Source organism: Cannabis sativa, chromosome 4, assembly GCF_029168945.1.
Source record: "Cannabis sativa cultivar Pink pepper isolate KNU-18-1 chromosome 4, ASM2916894v1, whole genome shotgun sequence".
Taxonomy (NCBI): Eukaryota; Viridiplantae; Streptophyta; class Magnoliopsida; order Rosales; family Cannabaceae; genus Cannabis; species Cannabis sativa.
Window position 1 is genome coordinate 9,708,377 of NC_083604.1, and position 19,267 is coordinate 9,727,643.

Below are 19,267 nucleotides of genomic sequence, written 5' to 3' on the forward strand. Positions count from 1 at the left end.
AGGAAACTAAAAAAAGGTGAACACAAAATTGGAAAAATGTATATTAAAAAAGATCTGTTTCTCATTAAGGATTGCTGCTAAATCTTATCAAACATGCCTTGATATTGTTGGTAGACCTTAAACAATATCACTTATTATGATTGTATTGTATTAATTAGACAAAACGTTATATATTTATTAATTCCTAGCTCTTCCTTAATAAAATCCCCTACCAACCCAAAATCTCTTGGCGCTTTACAATATTATAAAAAAAATCCTCTTAATTATTACTTTTTTCACCTCACATATTCTAATTAAGAAAAAAAAAAATATTTTAAAATAAAATTATTAATTATATGCACCTTACTCACATATTATGTTTTGAAATTTGTAATTATCTCAAATTTTGACCCAAAATCACATGTGACAAGATTTTTTTTTTTTTTTTTGTTTGGAAGAAAGTTAAGTGCATGGATGGAATGGAATAGCATGTAGAATGGAGTGACAATTCTTCTACATACAGATATCATTTTTTTTGGTTTGTCAATTTTCACTAATAATTATAATCCATTTTCGAATAACTTTTATTCTTAGCCACACCCACTACCTAGTAGAAACATCACTACGGAAAAGAAATAAAAAAAAAAAATAGAAGCCTTTAGTGAGCACTTTTAGTGACAATATAAAAATTTGTGATAAAAAATATAAGTAATGTTTCATATGAATGAATAGAAATAAAAATAAGAATGAGAATATAAATGTAATAGAATTAAATTTAAAATATATAAAAAAATTAAAAAAAAAATATTAATTTTTTTTTCATTTTTTATTGAAATAATCATTAATTCCATTTCAAAATAGAATATTCATTTTATTAAAATGATGGAAAAGTTTCATTAAAATAACATTTCAATATTTTAAAATGCAACCAAACAAAATAATATAATAAAAATTATATCTATTTTTATTCCATTATATTTCATTACCTCTAACTAAATACCCATATGTGTCTATTTCCATCCTTTTAAAGTAAATTAAAATTTAAAACGAAAACCAACTATCACCCTCTCATTATTTTATTCGTTAATTAAAGTAGCATGAGTATAGATAGATCTAGTTTATTGCAAAATTAATTTCATTCAATTCCTTCAACTAACAAAATCCAATAATTTTGATTCTAATAATATATGCAAACAACATATTATTCAATACTCTTATTGGTAGCTTAAATATAAAGAAAATTTCATTAATTTTGGTATTAATAAAGATTCTCGGTGTAAGAGCTAAAATAATATGTTGAGAAGTAGACATTGACTTCAGATTTGATTTGAGTTAAAACAAGAGAATAGACAAAAGGTTATAATTTTGTCTATAAAACTAGTGCCAAGTGGTGCATGAAGATAAATTGAAGAAGATAATAATGAATTCTAGCATACAACTTGGTGTTATGTGATATTTTCAAATTAGAACTTTCAAAAACCTATCTTCTTAATTGGTGGGGTAAACATTTTTCTGTATTCTTTACATGTACGTTTAGTCCGGAACAAACATATATCTGTGTTGGAGAACCCACTTTTTTTTTTTTTTTTGAAGAAAAAAAAAACAGACATAAAACAAATTGATAGAGTGTCTGAGTCTGATGGGGTCCTCGTTTGGAAATTGGAAAAGAAATCTTCTTACATTCATTTCGGGCTCGTTTGGAACGCCGTATTAGGTCGTATTGTATTGTATTGTATTATATGGAATTGGATTATATATCATATTTTTATATAATACTATGTTAAACTTTAATTTATACTAAAATATTATATATTTAGGTGTCCATAAAAGTTAATACCACATATAGTTTTACATAAAAATATTGCATAAAATACAATTCAATATAATACAATACAATACAATACAATACGACCGCCGTTCCAAGTTGAATTAAGTTCAAGAATAGGAGGATAAAGAATTTGAGAAACTATGTTACACTACAGTTTTGTGTGTATAATGTATATGTACATTCTCATAGCTAAATGATGATAATATGGTATAATATTATTATCAAAACTCATCAATATGGCCCGACCATTTCGGCTGCTATAATGGGTTGGGCCTGATCAGTACTATTGTAATTTGAGGCCCCAATTTTACTCTCCACGACAAACCGTATTTGGGCCAATGACAATTTGCTGGGGGATCTTACAAAAATACCCATTTCTTTTGTCTTTTACAATTTTACTATTTTTTTTTACATTTTTACTGTACTAAGTTTTCAAAAATACTGTACTTAAGTTTCAAAATTACAAAAAGGTGAGTCACGAACAAGACTTCTCCCGAAGCTTGATTAACAATATCCAAGGTGTTCAATATGCACAATTTCAACAAGAAACAACACAGAGTAATACAATAATAAAATACTAAGAACTTGTTGGACTCAAATTCTTCACACAACAAAGAGAACACTCTAACTTTGAAAAGTAATATAGAATTGATACACCAAGAGAGCTAACCAATACCAGTGACTTAAGGGTGTATTTATACACTTTAGAAACCTTCTATGTCGTGGTCAAGCAACCAAGAAACGATCAAGTTATAAAATAAAAAATCTTCCCAAAAATGAAAGTCAAAATCTGTTTAAACAGACAATCAGTCTGTTCAAACAAATACAGAAAACCTGGACAGTTTTTCAATAAAATTTCTATAAATAAATAAGGGGAATTTTGAAATTCTATACATAATAAACCCTAATATTATTTTTCTAAACCTAAATGTTATACCATAGGCCATATATGACTACATTTTCTATATTCCCATAATACCCCTCACATTTGAACCAAACAATTCCAAAGCTTCTCTCTTTCTCTCTCGCCCAAACGACCACCCACAACCTCCACGGCTCAACCAAAGAGCACGACCCCGACACCTCCACGACCTCCGACGACCTCCACGACCTCCGAGGACCACCCAGCCCCTTCTCTCTTCCTCTCTCTCTCTCAACATGTGCAACCTACCGAAAACCAAAAAAACAAAAAAGAAAAAATAATGGGTCCGATGGTCCGATGGTCGGACTGTCATGGGGTCCGATGGTCCTATGACAGTCCGACCATCGGACCCCATGACAGTCTGACCATCGGACCATCGGACCCATTGTTTTTTCTTCATTCCAGTCCGACCAGTGAAATATAGCCTCTGTCCAACTTCATTCCTTCAACCACCTCTAATTCATTTTCCAAAGTTTTCCCATCCTACAAGAGATAAACACGGTAAGGTTTCAGAGAATCAAACACAATTCCTAGAACCCAAATATATATATAAACAGGGAAGAAGATAAAAAACTAAACTAAAAAACATGTACAACAAATAAGATCATAATCCTCTGCACAAGAAAAAAAAAATTGGAATGTGTGTCTAGCAAAGGAGGGAACACCATAAAGGCCAAGCAAAAGTTTTATTACAGCAGTTTATAAATAGAAAATTAGAACTCTGTTTCAGTTATGGGGAAAGAATTTAGAATTGAGAGAGATCTAGCCATCTTCAAAGGTTAGAATAGAAGAGAACCACCGAAAACCAAAAAAAAAGAAAAAACAATGGGTCCGATGGACCGATGGTCGGACCCATTATTTATTATTATTTTTTTTTGGTTTTCGGTAGGTTGCACGGGTTGAGAGAGAGAGGAAGAGAGAAGGGGCTGGGTGGTCCTCGGAGGTCATGGAGGTCGTCGGAGGTCGTCGGAGGTCGTGGAGGTGTCGGAGCCGTGCTCTTTGGTTGAGGCCTGGAGGTTGTGGGTGGTCGTTTGAGCGAGAGAGAAAGAGAGAAGCTTTGGAATTGTTTGGTTCAAATGTGAGGGGTATTATGGGAATATAGAAAATGTAGTCATATATGGCCTATGGTATAACATTTAGGTTTAAAAAAATAATATTAGGGTTTATTATGTATAGAATTTCAAATTTCCCTAAATAAGGCAACTTTGACAACATTAAATCCCATAACTGTACACGGTTTCTCGGTAAGAAATCAAATCAAAGAAATATAAATAAGATTAATAATTTCCTTAAAAAGCAAAGAACAAAATCGAATATTATATAAAAGGAAAACTAATATTTAATTCACCAAAGTCAAATAAGTATAAAGTCTGATTTTTAAAACCCTTTTCACACAAGAAAAGGAAATCATATTTTGGAAAATAATGAATAACCAAATAAGAACAACTTCGAATATTTTCGAAAATACCATAACATTATTTTTGTCTATTTTATCAAATATACCAATAAAAGATTTTACATATATAGTACTAAAAGTGATAATTATTCTTGATTTAAGTTTGGTTTTTTAAGATTAATGTAGCTGCAACACTCTTTGATAGCGACAATAAGTATAGTTTCAAAATTGTTGCCCGAAACCATCTTGGTCACCTTGTTGCAGCACGGGTCGGTTGCCATGGCGGAAGATATGCAGCTGAAGCCGTTGAAGCCATGGGGATTAAAGAAGCTCTCAGTTGGGTAAAAACCAATAATTGGCAACATGTTCAAATTGAGACGGACAGTCTTGTTTCAGTACAAGCTATGCGAAGCAACCAAGCAATGAGGTCCACTTTCGGCCTTTTAATCAAAGACTGCCAACTTTTGTTATCTACCCTCCCAAATGTTAATTTATTTTTCATTAGACGATCAGTAAACCGAGTAGCACATTATGTTACTAGACATTCTCGGTATCAATCTGATCGTAGCATTTCTAATATTTCTATTTCTGGTAAACTCTTACATCTTTTGTATTCAGAATGCTAAATTATTTAATGAAGTTGATATTTCATCTCATAAAAATTGAATATAAGTTTTTTTTTTTTTTTGTTTAATAAACATTGTTCTTTTTTTCAATTCTATGCATATATATTTTTTAGCTATATTATGTTTTAGATTGTCATGTATTTTTTAGTTGATTATATTCAAATTTTAACAATTTTTTTTTTTATTTATAATCGTTACTAATTTTATTTTTGTTTAGATCACAACTTTTTTTTTTATTATTTATTATTTATTTTTTAAAAAACATTGTCTCGTTACCATCGCAACTTTTTAATTGTCTTAGGGAAATTTCATTTTTTGCCCTTAATAAAACCCCCAATATCAAAATTTAGACCCTCCACTAATTTGTACAAATTAATTCCATTGATTACATGAACTTCCCATTTTACCCTTTTATTAAAAAAAATAAAAAAAAATTGTTAAAAACTAAAAAAACTTCCCCCTCTCTCTTCCCTCTCTCTTCCTCTCTCTCTTCTCTCTCGTGCACCCCTCTTTCTCTCTAAAAAAAATTGAAAAAACTTCCCTCTCTCTTCCCTGTTGAATGTTTATTTTTCTGTGGGCGGTGGTAGAAAACCGGAGCACACCCCAATCACTCAAGAATCTTACACCATTATAATGGATAAATTGTGTTTTAAGCATTTTGTTAGATTTTATGTAATTTGCTTTCGTTATATGTGTCGTATTTATTGAAACTGGTATTTTTTGGTTTGAAATGGTAGAGATCTTGTAGATCTAGTTTTCTGTCGAAATTTGGGTTTTCCAGAAGTTATCGATAGTTTATCGATAGAATATCGATGCTATGTCGATATCCTGCTAAGAAAGGTCAGGGATGACCATTATCGACATGTTGTCGACAGTTTGTCGATATCATATCGATTAAAAAGCAAATTAACCCTAAAATTGAAAGTAGTTTGACCAATAAAATTGTCTGTGTTGTTAATGTATATCGATGGGATGTCGTAGGTATATCGATAGGATGTCGACACAATGAGAATAAAAAAAATTTGACCTAAAATGTCGATAATTTGTCGACGGTATATCGATAATTTATCGACAATGTGATTTAATTGCTTTCTGTGTGATAATATCGACCTCATGTCGACATGATGTCGACAATTTTGTTTGCTAAATAGGCGTGATCATACTTGGAATATCGATAGCATGTCGACAGTATGTCGATATGTTGGCGACAATGTGATGTAATTGCTTTCTGTGATTGCTAAGTGTGATATCGATTGATTGTCGACATCATGTCGATAGTGTGTCAACAATTTTGTGTCGAAAAATTCTTAAATAAATTATGTATGTTAATTTGCTTTTTAATCGACATGATATCGACAAACTGTCGACAACATGTCGATAATGGTCATCCCTGACCTTTCTTAGCATGATATCGACATAGCATCGATATTCTATCGATAAACTGTCGATAACTTCTGGAAAACCCAGATTTCGAAAGAAAACTAGATCTGCCAGATATCTACCATTTCAAACCAAAAAATACCAGTTTCAACAAATACGACACATATAACGAACACAAACTACATAAAATCTAACAAAATGCTTAAAACACAACTTATCCATTATAATGGTGTAAGATTCTTGAGTGATTGGGGTGTGCTCCGGTTTTCTAACACTGCCCACCGAGAAATAAACATTTGACAGGGAAGAGAGAGAGGAAAGCTTTTTCAGTTTTTTCTAGAGAGAGAGAGGTGCACGAGAGGGAAGAGAGAGGGAAGTTTTTTTAGTTTTTAACAATTTTCTTTTTTATTTTTTTAAAAAAAGGGTAAAGTGGGAAGTTCATGTAATCAATGGAATTAATTTGTACAAATTAGTGAAGGGTCTAAATTTTGATATTGGGGGTTTTATTAGGGGCAAAAAATGAAATTTCCCTTGTCTTATTTTACAATCTCATCATGAATTCTATTATAAAAATTAATATATTATTATTATTCAAAACATCATTATTATTCTTTATAATATATATATATGTTGTCTTTTAATTTTCAAAAATCTACAAATTTCTTCCTTTAATTTATAAAATGTTGTTATTATTTTTTCAATACATTTTGAATTCAATTTATTGTTCTAAACTTTTTTTTTTTTGAAATAAATTATTCTAAAGTTTTGAGCATTTGTATTTATTTATTTATTTTTTCAAAAATATACTATTATATTTCTTTTTATAGAGTTTTAAATTAAATATTTTTATACTAAAATAATATTATTGAAATTATATATAATATTTTTATTCTAGCCTTTAAAAATTAAAACACTTAAAAAAGTACCTAAACATATAACTAAGTATACGTGCTTTACATCATTTCGAAAAAAAAGTATACGTGCTTTACACGTAATATTTATCTTATAATTTTTTAAAGATAATGATATACATAATTTTTTTTATGAATAAGAGATTTCATTACTTCAACAATCACTTAATACATCTTATAGTACCTTTTTAATAAGGCATTTGTATGCTCTATACAAGAATCTAAGGCTAATAGAATCTAATTATAATAAATCAAACCAATATTTGTCTATTTGAGCAACTTGCTTAGGCATAACACATGTTATCCTTATTTTGACTTGCCATTTTGTTTCTTGAACAATCACATTCTGACTCACAATTTTTGTTTTCCAAATCTTATTGTTTCTAGCCTTCTAGATTTGGTACACCAAAGCTACAATAACAACATTTAGTACTTCCTTCCTGAACTTGCTCATTTTGGACCGATTTATCCACCCAAGAATCCCATGTAAAGTCACTATTGTAGCTCTCCATCCAAGCCAGCTTTTAATCTGGCTAAGACAGGTTTGAGATAAGAGGCATTAAAAGAACACATGAGAGACTGTTTCTACAAGTCCATTGCAGAAAACACAACTCGGCTCTTCTACAATGTTGAATCTATACAACTTTTTCGTGGTTTTAAACTTATTTTGAACATCAATCCATAGCAGAAAACTGTGCTTTGGAGTGTTTAACTTGAACCAGACTTTTTCGCACCAGTGATAGTGCTCGTGGGACTTGGTTAGCAGCTTATAAACATAGGAAGTTTGACATGTTTCTGATGTTAATTGAATTGAATCGAATCCAATACTTTTTTCACTTCATCTTTGAGCTCAACTAACTTCCTCCAATACCAACTGCTTTATGTTGGGGCTTTGTACTCCTACCAATTTTCATTTTTAATGTACACATTATGCACCCACTTGACTCACATGTTGTCTTTTTTTTTGTTGCAAGTTACCATATATTTTTTTATTACAACAACTTGATTCTATTCATGGATGTTTATAAAGCCTATTCCACCTAATTTTTTTGGCGTGCATAGCTTGGTCCAAGCTACATAACCTGATCTAGACATATTTCTCTGTCCCTTCCACAGAATACTTCTACAAATGTCTTCTATCTCAGTAATAATTCTTTTAGGAAAAATCATGATTTGACTCCATTATGCATGGATAGTTAGAACTAAGAGTACAGAGTTGATTAGTGAAGACCTTCCAACATATGACAAATTACTAGGGCCCCATAATTTGATTTGAGCTATCATCTTCTCAACGATCAATCTACACTCAATTGACGAAATCCTCTTGGCACAAATTGGAATACCAAGATATTTGAAGGGAATTTCAAACTTGCTGAAGCCAGACATATCTACTGCTCTTTTGATTTTTTTTTTCATCCATGCCACTTCAATAAATGGTAGATTTGATACTATTTGGTTGTAAGCAAGAAGTGTTTTAGAATATTTATAAGCCCTGTAACATACGATATATGATTTTGAAATCTCCCTTGCAGAACAATAGCATATCATCTGCAAAACTTAGATTAAATAGCTTTAAATTACTGCATCTTTCATGGTAAGAGAAATCAAGTTTTCCCCAACTTTTTGCATAATTCTACTAAGATATTCCATCCCAAGGACAAAGAGCAAATGAGATATTATTCCATCCCAAGGACAAAGAGCAAATGAGATATTAGGACCCCTTGCCTCAATTCACTTCTTGCTTGGAAATATCCATTCATATAACCATTGAACATGAGCGAAAACCTTAGGGTTGTGGCACACTTCATTATAAGAGCAATGGATTTTGAAGGAAATTGGAAAGCATTAAGCATCTCCTCCTTAGTATCATAGACTTTTAAAGATCAAGTTTGTGTTGGAAATTTATTTTACCAGGATCTTAGATCTACTCACAAGTATGTTGATTAACACCCTAAATATGAACTTTTTAAAACGATGAAATAAACACATATAAAGTTTAGGAAACCTTACATTGGGTGCAGCGGAATATAATGACTCCTTCCGTTCAGATATCTAGCCCTTGATTCCTTTCTGTAGCAGAGCATTATCAATATCTGAACTTGGATCTCTTTCTCTAAATCTTTGATGCTGAAACTCCTTCTTGCTGAAAGTCTTTCTTCACGATCTTCCTCACTATGATTGAGGTATCACTTGCTGTGTGTGGGCATTACTCTTACACTAAGAATTTCGAAATATCAATGAGGAAGAGAGAGAGAGTGGGTTCGACCAAAGATAGGGAGAGAGAAGGCTCAGTTTTTTCTGAATCAGAAGTGTAGAAATTTAAGTGTAAATTTCCTGAAGCCTTCACTATCTATTTATAGCATTCCACTAGGGTTAGGTTTGAATTATTTGGCATTAAAATAATGAAAATATCATTTTAAATTTCCTACAAAAGTGGCCGACCCTACTTAGTGGATTTGGGCCTCACTTTTTGCAATTTTGCAGTTTTACCTTTTCTGCATCTGATTTTCTCAAAAACACCAATTTTCTAATTCAACCATTTAAATGCCAATTCTAACTATTTAATAACTATAAATAATTATTAAATAATATTGTCATTTATCATATTTATTAATTGAACCATACAAAGTATCATACTTAACAAATATGCCCCTAAAACTCTTTCTTTACAATTTCGCCCTTACTTAGTGAAAAATTCACAAATAGACATAGTCTAATTTGAGAATTATAATTGATTAATCAAAACCAATTATATGAGTCTTACAAGCAATATTATCTCAACTAGTGCGGGGACCATGGGTCTATATAACCGAGCTTCCAATAAGTAGATCAAGAATTTATTACTAAAATTCACTAACTTATTAATTCTTCGTTGAATCCACGCATAGAACTTAGAATTGTACTCTCAGTTATATAGAATGCTCTATATGTTCCACCATATAGACACATCATTAGTTATCCATTGTTATAATCCTAATTTGATCAATGATCCTCTATATGAATGATCTACAATGTAAATGGATTAGATTACCGTAACACCCTACAATGTATTTTATCCTTAAAACACTTGACCCCGTATAAATAATATTTCAGCTTATGTGAAATGAGTACTCCACCATTTATGTTCGTTTGGTCAAGCTCGAAGGAGATCATCCTTTGCTTACTATTTGCCAGATAGAAGCTATAGATTCCATGTTTATGGTAGCGCTCCCACTCAATTGCACTACCGTGTTCCCAAAATGTACGTATCACCCTGACCTAAAAGTAGGCTTAACTAACAAATCAAAGAACACGAATAGCCTTTCAAGATTGAGCCTAATCATAACAGGATTAAGATCATTTGATCTAGGATCAACTAGGCGATATTGACTTGAATAGATATTACGGTAAGTTTAATAAATCTAAGTCAAAGTTCAATATCGGTCCCTTCTGATGCATACTCCATGCATCCAACCTGAGCTTTACTTTAACCAATGCTCTGAAAAGAACATAGCACTTCTCCAAATGCAAGTAAACTCTGTTGTAGATTATCATATCAGTAAAACCCTATGTCTGATATATTTAGGAAACTTTATTCACATAGTCATGTTTACTTTCCAATGTGTTGACGGCACAATAAACAGGATCAAGTATGTGAAAAGGGTTTCAGATGAATTTATACATTATGTACATATAATCATGAAATAAATCATGTGAACCATGCAACATTAAATGTTATTTCTGATCTATATTAATAAGTAAATCTGAATATATTGAAATGAGTTTTATTTAGGGCATAAAACCCAACAGTTTGATCGTATAATTAGCCTTGATTGATTTCCTTACATAGTGCCTTATGAGATCTTAGCAGATCATTATATTATGAGCAATAAACCTGCCCTTAATAAAGCCCCCCTAATTTTAAGCCACTATATATGGTAAAATACTTTTAAGTCTACTATAAATAAGCTTAGTAGTAACTTTATAAAGAACATTGCAGCAAGCTATAGGTCGATAATCATTTACAATATTTGGGCACTTACTCTTAGGGATAAGAGTAAGTACTATTGAATCGATCTCCTTTAATCAGTGACCCGAGTGTAGGAAGTTAGTGAAAGCTTCAAATACCTCATCTCCAACTAGATACCAGTTATCTTGAAAAAAAAGCTGGTGTAGCCATCTGGACTTGGAGCTTTACTTTCAGGAATACTGAAGATAGCTCGCATAACTTCTTCTTTTGAAAACTCTGCTAGTAAGAGATCTGAATGGGATTTCGTGACTACAAGACCATAAGCCATTAACATAGTGGATACTTTTTTCCTATTCTCCATTTGAGTCCCCAATCGTGATTGATGATAGGCCAAAAAAGTTGCAATTATTTCACTGGGGTTTTCTACTTGAATTCCCTCAGCATTAACTATTGATAGAATTTTGTTCTGATTCCTTCTCTCTCTGATGCTGAAGTGCAAAAGGGTAGAGTTCTCATCACCATCTTTAGTCCATGCCAATTTTGATTTCTGGTACATAAATGAATAAAAGTTCTTGTGTATCGATGCATATAGTCTTTTGGCCTCTATTTCTTGCTCTTGTAACTCAGCATTTAAAGGATCTATCTGCAAGTTATTTTGAAATTCATTTAGCTTTTGTCTAGCTTGAAAATTAGCTGTATGATTTTTTGAGAAATGCTATTTATTCAGCTCCTTAAGTACAGGTTTAAGTACCTTCAACTTGGTTACTATTTAATATATATTTGTACCTTGATATTCCTGCATCCACACACTACCAACCATCTAATGAAATCGGGGATGAGAAGACCATATCCTATAATACTTGAAAGGCTTTCTGCCACTTGGAACAACAGGATGAACAGTAAGCACTACTAGTGTATGGTCAAATTGGCTTTCAGTAAGGAAGGTTGCTTCAACAGTTGGAAACAAATCAATCCAGGCTTCATTTGCCATAACTCTATCAATCTTAGAATAAATTCTATCTGAGGCATACTGTCCATTGCTCTAGGTGAAGAAGCTCCCAGAGTACTTAATATCTTCAAGATAACAGCAGCTAACACAATCCACAAATGCACTTGATGAACCATGCTTAACCCTTTCTCCTATTCTTTTATTTTTGTTTAAAATATCATTAAAATCTCCAAGTACCAGCCAAGAATCAATACTTGCAAGATCTTGTAAGCTTTTTCATAGATTTTTCCTTCCATCTTCATCATTAAGCCCATAAATAAAGGTAACATAGAACCTATTTTTATTGTCAACAATTGCAGCAAATAAATGTATAAATTGGCTTGAGCGACTCAGAATACTTACATTGAATTGTAATGGATTCCAGGCTACTATGATCCTCCCACCTTTATGCCATGCCAAATTTAAGGTAAAACACCACCTCAAGAACATGTTCATATATAAAACTTTGAGTTTTGGAGCCTTAACCTAGTCTTAATGAGACCAACAAGACAGACTTTCTAACTAGCAATAAATTGCTTGATCGTGTTTTATTTTTACTGGCTATCGATCCCTCGAACATTCCAACTTTTGAGCTTATCTATTGGAGAGTAGAGGTTCTCCCCCTCCTGTAATCTCCAATTCCTTGTCCTGTATAAGATCCTCTTAAATTACTACTTTAATTTGATTCTCTCATGTTGGAATAGTAGCTAAAGCTTGAAAGGAGTTAGTGGTGGTAGGACAAGTTAATGGATCTTTGGCTTTGACCCTCCACCCTTTGGTAACAGGTTGGAATTCTCCAGGAGCAGGGTCTGGTTTCTCCTCTGGTTTTTTGTTTTATCATTTTGACCACCCATTCTTGTTTTTTGCCATCTTTCCTACGAGAGTCATTAGTATCATGCCCAATTCCTTTGCAATTTCTACAGGTTGTTGGTTTCCACTCATAATGAACTTCCACAGGTATATTGCAACCAAATTCATCCTCAAAATAAATGGTACCTGAAAATTCTTAATGAATGGAAACTTGAATAAGAATCCTCGAGAAACTGAGTTTGTCTCTCTCTTTGGTTACATCATCAACCATTAGAGGCTCTCCTATTGGGCCAATGATCTTGAATAAAGATTTTTGACCCCAATATTTCAGTTCCAAATCATTCAATTGAACTCAAATTGGGACTGTTCTTATATCCTCTTTTTTAAAATTAGTGTTTGGATTCTAAGCTTTCATGATGACACATCTTTTGTTAAAGAAAGTGTACCTTCCATTGAGTATTTCATCTTGATACTTAATGGTATCAAAACGAATCAAAAAAATTCTATAAGAAAGCATGCCTACCTTATATACCTTTTCTTTCCATAGTCGCCTAACAAAGCCTTCAAGCACAGCTAAGGGTGAATTAGCTCCAAGTACGTAACACACAATAGAAGAATTCCAACAGGACACCTCTTCTTCAATATCTTAGTTATATTGACCTTATTGTCCTTCTCAGAATTGCCGAATGTAGATGCTAGGTTCTTAAATGTAGATGCTAAGTTCTTAATATTGCGGAAGAAATGGAAAACAATAAAGTGTCTTTATTGAATGAAATTGCATTAATTGTACAAGAGGAATTAAGCCTTTATATAGGCTAGCAGTAGAGAATGAAAACAGGATTCCACAAAACAAGGAACACCATAAAACCAGGAACAACAGAAACGGAAATAACTAATTAAAGACAACAACTCAACAACCATAACAGAACACTAACAGAACACACTAGCTGGTATATACACTAACCGGTATATACACTAACCGGTATAATCTTGTTACCCCCTCAAGATGGACCATAGATGTCATGAATGACCATCTTGGATAAGTGTGAAGTGAGGATGGTGGAGGGGAGAGGCTTGGTAAATGCATTTGCGAGCTGAAGGTTACTGCTAACGGGAATGAGGCGTATGGCTGATTTTGCAATTTTTTCACGAATGAAGTGGTAGTCTAATTCGATGTGCTTTGTGCGTTCGTGAAATGTGGGATTATGTGCAATGTGTATTGTCGATTGGTTGTCGCTGTAGATGAATGCTGGTGTAGGTTGATCAATATGAAGATCTTGGAGTAAATACTGTATCCATGTGATTTCACTTGTGGTGGAAGCCAAAGCACGGTACTCTGCTTCAGCAGAGCTTTTTGAGACAGTGGGTTGTTTCTTTGTCTTCCAGGATATGAGGCAATCACTAAGAAAGATGAAATATCCGATAGTTGACCGACGAGTGATTGGACAAGTGGCCCAATCTGAATCAGAAAACCCACGGAGATGAAGAGAGAATGTTGGAGAGTACATAATTCCTTGTCTTGGTGATCCTTTTAAGTAGCGGAAGAGATGGTGTAGATCTATCAAGTGTGTTGTTCGAGGACAAGACATAAACTGCTGAGAGTATTGACAACAAACGTGATGTCAGGCCGTGAGAGTGTCAAATATAGAAGAAGGCCAATGAGTTGTCTATAGTGAGACGGGTTGTCGAGAGTGTCCCCGTCTTGATCATTGAGTCTTAGTCTTGGATCCATGGGGGCTTTGGCAGGTTTGCTGTTAGTATACCTGGTGTCAGCAAGTAGTTGAAAAGTATACTTGCATTGTGAAAGGAAGAGACCGGAATTGGCTCTTGCAATCTCGAAACTGAGAAAATACTTGAGAGGGCCGAGATTCTTGAGCTTGAATTTGGCCTGAAGGGCGTCTTGTAATTGGTGCAGAATGTTTAAGCTGGGTCCAGCAAGTATTATATCATCTACCTAAACAAGAAGCACCACAAATGTGTTGTGTGTTCCTCGAGTGAAGAGAGTGTAGTCAACTTGCGATTGAGTGAATCCCTCTTCAAGAAGAGCATCAGTGAGTTTCTTATACCATTGTCTTAAAGATTGGCGAAGTCCATAGATAGATTTATGGAGTTTACACACAAGATTGTCACCCGTGATTGATGAAGGGAGTTGGAGACCTTGTGGGATTTGCATGTAAACTTCTTCGTCTAAGTCACCATTTAGGAAAGCATTATTGATGTCGAGTTGTAAAGTGTACCATTGCTTGATAGTGACGATGGCAAGTAGGAGTTTGAAAGTAACCATCTTTGCCACGGGGGAGAAAGTGTCAAAAAAATCCAAGCCTTCATGTTGAGTGTATCCTTGTGCTACAAGGCGTGCTTTGAGCCTTTCTACACTTCCATCGCCGTTGTACTTAATTTTGTACACCCAACGACATCGTTGTTAGGTTATATTTAGCATATGTTTCAGGTCTGAAAAGTAAGCATTTTCTCGTCTATTGGTGTCTTTTGGAGCGGTTTTACGCTTGATTTTCCTTGTTTCAGGTTCTCGGGGTATCAAAGTTCAAATTCAGTCAATTGATGAAAAGACGGGACAAATTGGTGAAAAAGCAGAAAAATCTATTCTTCGAGTGTCAGTAGTCGCGACTACCAAGGACTCTGGTCGCGACCATTTTCTTTGGTCGCGACCATGGTCGTGACTGGGAGATTTTGGCAGAACCTATGATTTTTCAAGGTTTGCCTGTAGTCGCGACAGCCTTTAAGTTGGTCGCGACCACGTACGGAAAACGCAGTTTTTGACCTAATTCAGATTTTTTCCCAATTGGAGGCACACCTTTCATTCCTATATAAGGAACACGATTCAGGAGGTCAAATAAAGCAAGAATAGACCTGAAAAGTGGATGAAAGTGGAGAGAAAGCTATCTTGAAGACCTGGAGCAATATCACATTCTAGTTTCTTTCTTTTACCCTTATTCTTTCTTTTATGTCTAGTGTTGTTTCAGAATTAATCATGGATGTTTTTATTGTCTTTATGAGCTAAATTTCCCATTTAGGGAGGATGATGAATGTTGTTTAAGTTTCTGCCTAGTTAATAAATAATTGCCATTCCTCCATCCTGATTGTGAAAACTATCTATATTTGTGTTTAATTCCATGTGCAAGATTGATCACCTTTTACATGTTTAATGATCTCAATTCGAAATCTGAAAAGTGAGGATTGAGAATGCTAAAATTGGATAGTCTAGGTTTTGATGTGAAACGAAAGTATTTACATAGCCTTTGTGACAAATAGATTATTGCTTAATGCTGATTTCATGTTAGTTTAATTAAGAGATTAATTAGAGAGCATGAGATTTAGAACCTAAAAGATCTGAAAAAAGTTAGGTTAATTTATAATCTGTCATTCACTTCAAGTAAATGATAGCAATTAGGCATTAACATTGGTAACTTAACAATAAGATTCTCCTCCCTATTCTCTCATCTTGATTAATAGTCATTTGTTATTTTATTTTTCTGAATTATTTTACTGAATTCACAAAAAGTATTGTTTTGCCAAATAGAATCATAAGTATAATTTAGTAGTAATTAGTTCAATTCCATGTGGTTCGACCTCACTTGCGTGAGCTACTACTTGACTGCGTATACTTGCGTAGTATTCATAATTTTCGTAACAATCCTATAGCTCGCTTGTTAGGTGGGAGAAGCACCACAGTCCATGTATTGTTGGTGATGAGTGCTAAAAGCTCATTGTCCATGGCTTGAAGCCATTTCTTGAATTGAATGGCCTGCTTGTAGTTTTGAGGCTCGAATTCGGCTGTCACTTCAAGAACAAACATTTTATAAGCCTTTGAAAGTTTGGAATAAGACACATGTTTTGAGATGGGATAAGAGGTGGAATTTTTATCTTCTTGTAGGTTGTAACACTCAAAATCTTGTAGATAACTAGGTGGCCGTGACACTCTAGTAGTCCTTCTAGGCATGATGTGTGGTGTAGGTGATGAATCGGGTTGAGTTGAGCTTTCTTCTTGCTCCTCAGCGTCATTTGCTGGTGTTTCTGCTGCAGTATCCTGCAGAATAGGATCAGGGGAAACAGAACTAGGATGTTGCATAGGGTAATCATCAACATGTGTGTTAGTTATATGCTCATTTGGGAGAATAAGAGGCAAAAATGGATCAATATTATGACTAGTTGTGTTAAGTTTGTGAAAAGGAAATACATGTTCATGAAAAACAACATATCTAGAAATAAATATCTTAGATCATATAACCGATAGCCTTTAACTCCCCTTGGATATCCCAAAAACACGCATGTCCTTGCCCGAGGCTCGAACTGAGTTCTATGAGAAGTAATGGTAGAGGCAAAGGCAAGGCACCCAAAACATCTTAAGCCATCATAATCAGGTTGTTTACCAAATAAAATCTCATAAGGTGTTTTGTTTTTGAGATTCGGTGTAGGTGTGCGATTGATCAAAAAAACAGCAGTAAGAAGACATTCTGTCCAATATTGTATGGAAACTTTAGACTGAAAAGCAAGGATCTAGCAACATTTAAAATGTGTTGATGTTTTCTTTCAGCAACGATATTTTTTTTTTCAGGAGTTTCAATGCAAGAAAAGTCATGTAAAATACCATGTTTAGAGAACAAATCTTTGAAAGAAAGTTCAGGTGCATTGTCGGATCTGAAACGTTTGAAAACACAATTGTATTGAGTTTGTATATAAGAAATAAACTTAGGTATAATAAAGAGAACATTTGATTTTTGTTTAAGAAGATAAATCCAAGTAAATCTTGAATGATCATCGACTAAGGTAAGAAAATATTTGTGATTAGAGTGGGAAGTAACATGATAAGGCCCCCATATATCACAATGTATAAGATCAAAGCAATGAGTAGTAAAGCTTTTATTATTAGGAAAATGAAGCTTTCTTTGCTTTGATAGAGGACAGATATAGCAAGGTTCAACATTATGTAAATCTTTTGTTTTACAATGTAAAGAATCACTAAGAAAATCTAGACATTTATTTGACAAATGACCTAATTTTCTATGCCAAATTTCAGCGAATGCGAAGGCATTGATAGAAACGGTTGTGGTGTCCAAAAGGTAGAGACCATTAGCCGATTCACTTTTGCCAATCGTCTTCTTGGTGTGTGTTTCCTGTATGTGAAACTCATTAGCAAAGAATTTGAGGACATAGTTATTGTCTTTTGTCAAACAACTAACATAAACAATGTTATATTGGAAAGTAGGGACATAAAGAACCTCTTTTAAAACCAGATTGTTGCTGATGTGAATATTACCACATTTGTGAACCATGACATGATTATTGTGTATTGTAGTCATTAGTATTCGAACCCGTTTCATTTGAGGTCTGAAATTGATTAGCAGCTGCCTCTTTCGATTTTCCTGCTTTGTTGTATCCAGGTGGGTACCCGTGCATCTTGTAGCACTTCTCAATGGTGTGTCCGTGCATATTGCAGTGTGTGCAAAAAGGCCTGCCATGTTTTTATGCTTGATTCTTGGGAGGATCTGGTTTCCCCGAGTTTCTTTCTCCTTGAAAGGCAAAAGCCATGTTGGAGTTGGGATCGACAGAAACATTTTGCCCCCCTCTTTGATTCTCTTCCTGTGTGACTAAATGAAAAACTCTATTAATCTCAGGTAAAGGATCCATAACAAGAATATTACCTCTCACTTGTGAATAGAGATCGGACAATCCCATGAGAAAAGACATGATGTATTCCATGTTGTGATGTTCTTGCAACTTCTTGACTCCCCCACATGTACAGCCATTACATGTGCAACTAAATCTGAAGTTTGACAATTCTTCCCACACTGTTTTGAGCTTGGTGAAATACATACTAACAGACTGAGTTTCTTGTTTAAGTTTCATCAAAATCTTCCTGAGATTGTAGATATGTGCACCATTCCTTTGCTGAAATCTTACCCTGAGATCATTCCATATTGCAGCAGCTGACTCGTTGTAGAGAATGCTGGAAGAAATCTCCTCAGAAACCGAGTTGATTATCCAAGAAATCACTATATTGTTGTTGCGAATCCAAGCATTATAGACTGTTTGATCAGACATGGGAGGTTTAGGTATGGAACCGTTCAAGAACCCCAATTTTTTCTTGACTGAAATGGCCAATTCCATTGCTCGACACCAAGCAATGTAATTTTCCTACCCAGTGAGCAATTGGGATACTAGGACGTTTCCAGGATTATCTCCGTGGTGTAGATAATAAGGATCAGAGGGATCCTCAATAAGATTTCTAGATCTTGTTATTTGTGTATTCGTTCCAATATCAGGTGCTTGAATTTGATTATCGCCATTGTTGATCTAGGCAGGAGCTTCATTGTCATGCTCTGTTTCTTGGTTATTTGACATGGTGGGATCGGAATGATGAGATTTGTGCGTCTATTAGAACTTAGAGAGAAGAGTGTAGAAGAAGAAGAATGTTGATTGAAGAAATGAATTCTTCAACTGCAGACATCGAACGTCACCG

General features: G+C 33.9%; 1 protein-coding gene across 1 annotated transcript; it reads right to left on the reverse strand.

Annotated features, from left to right (window-relative positions):
• Positions 1–18,270: 18,270 nt before the first annotated feature.
• LOC115713199 (uncharacterized) lies at positions 18,271–18,915 on the reverse strand. Its single transcript, XM_030641682.1, has one exon. The coding sequence runs from the start codon at positions 18,913–18,915 to the stop codon at positions 18,271–18,273; it is 645 nt and encodes a 214-aa protein (XP_030497542.1).
• Positions 18,916–19,267: the final 352 nt, after the last annotated feature.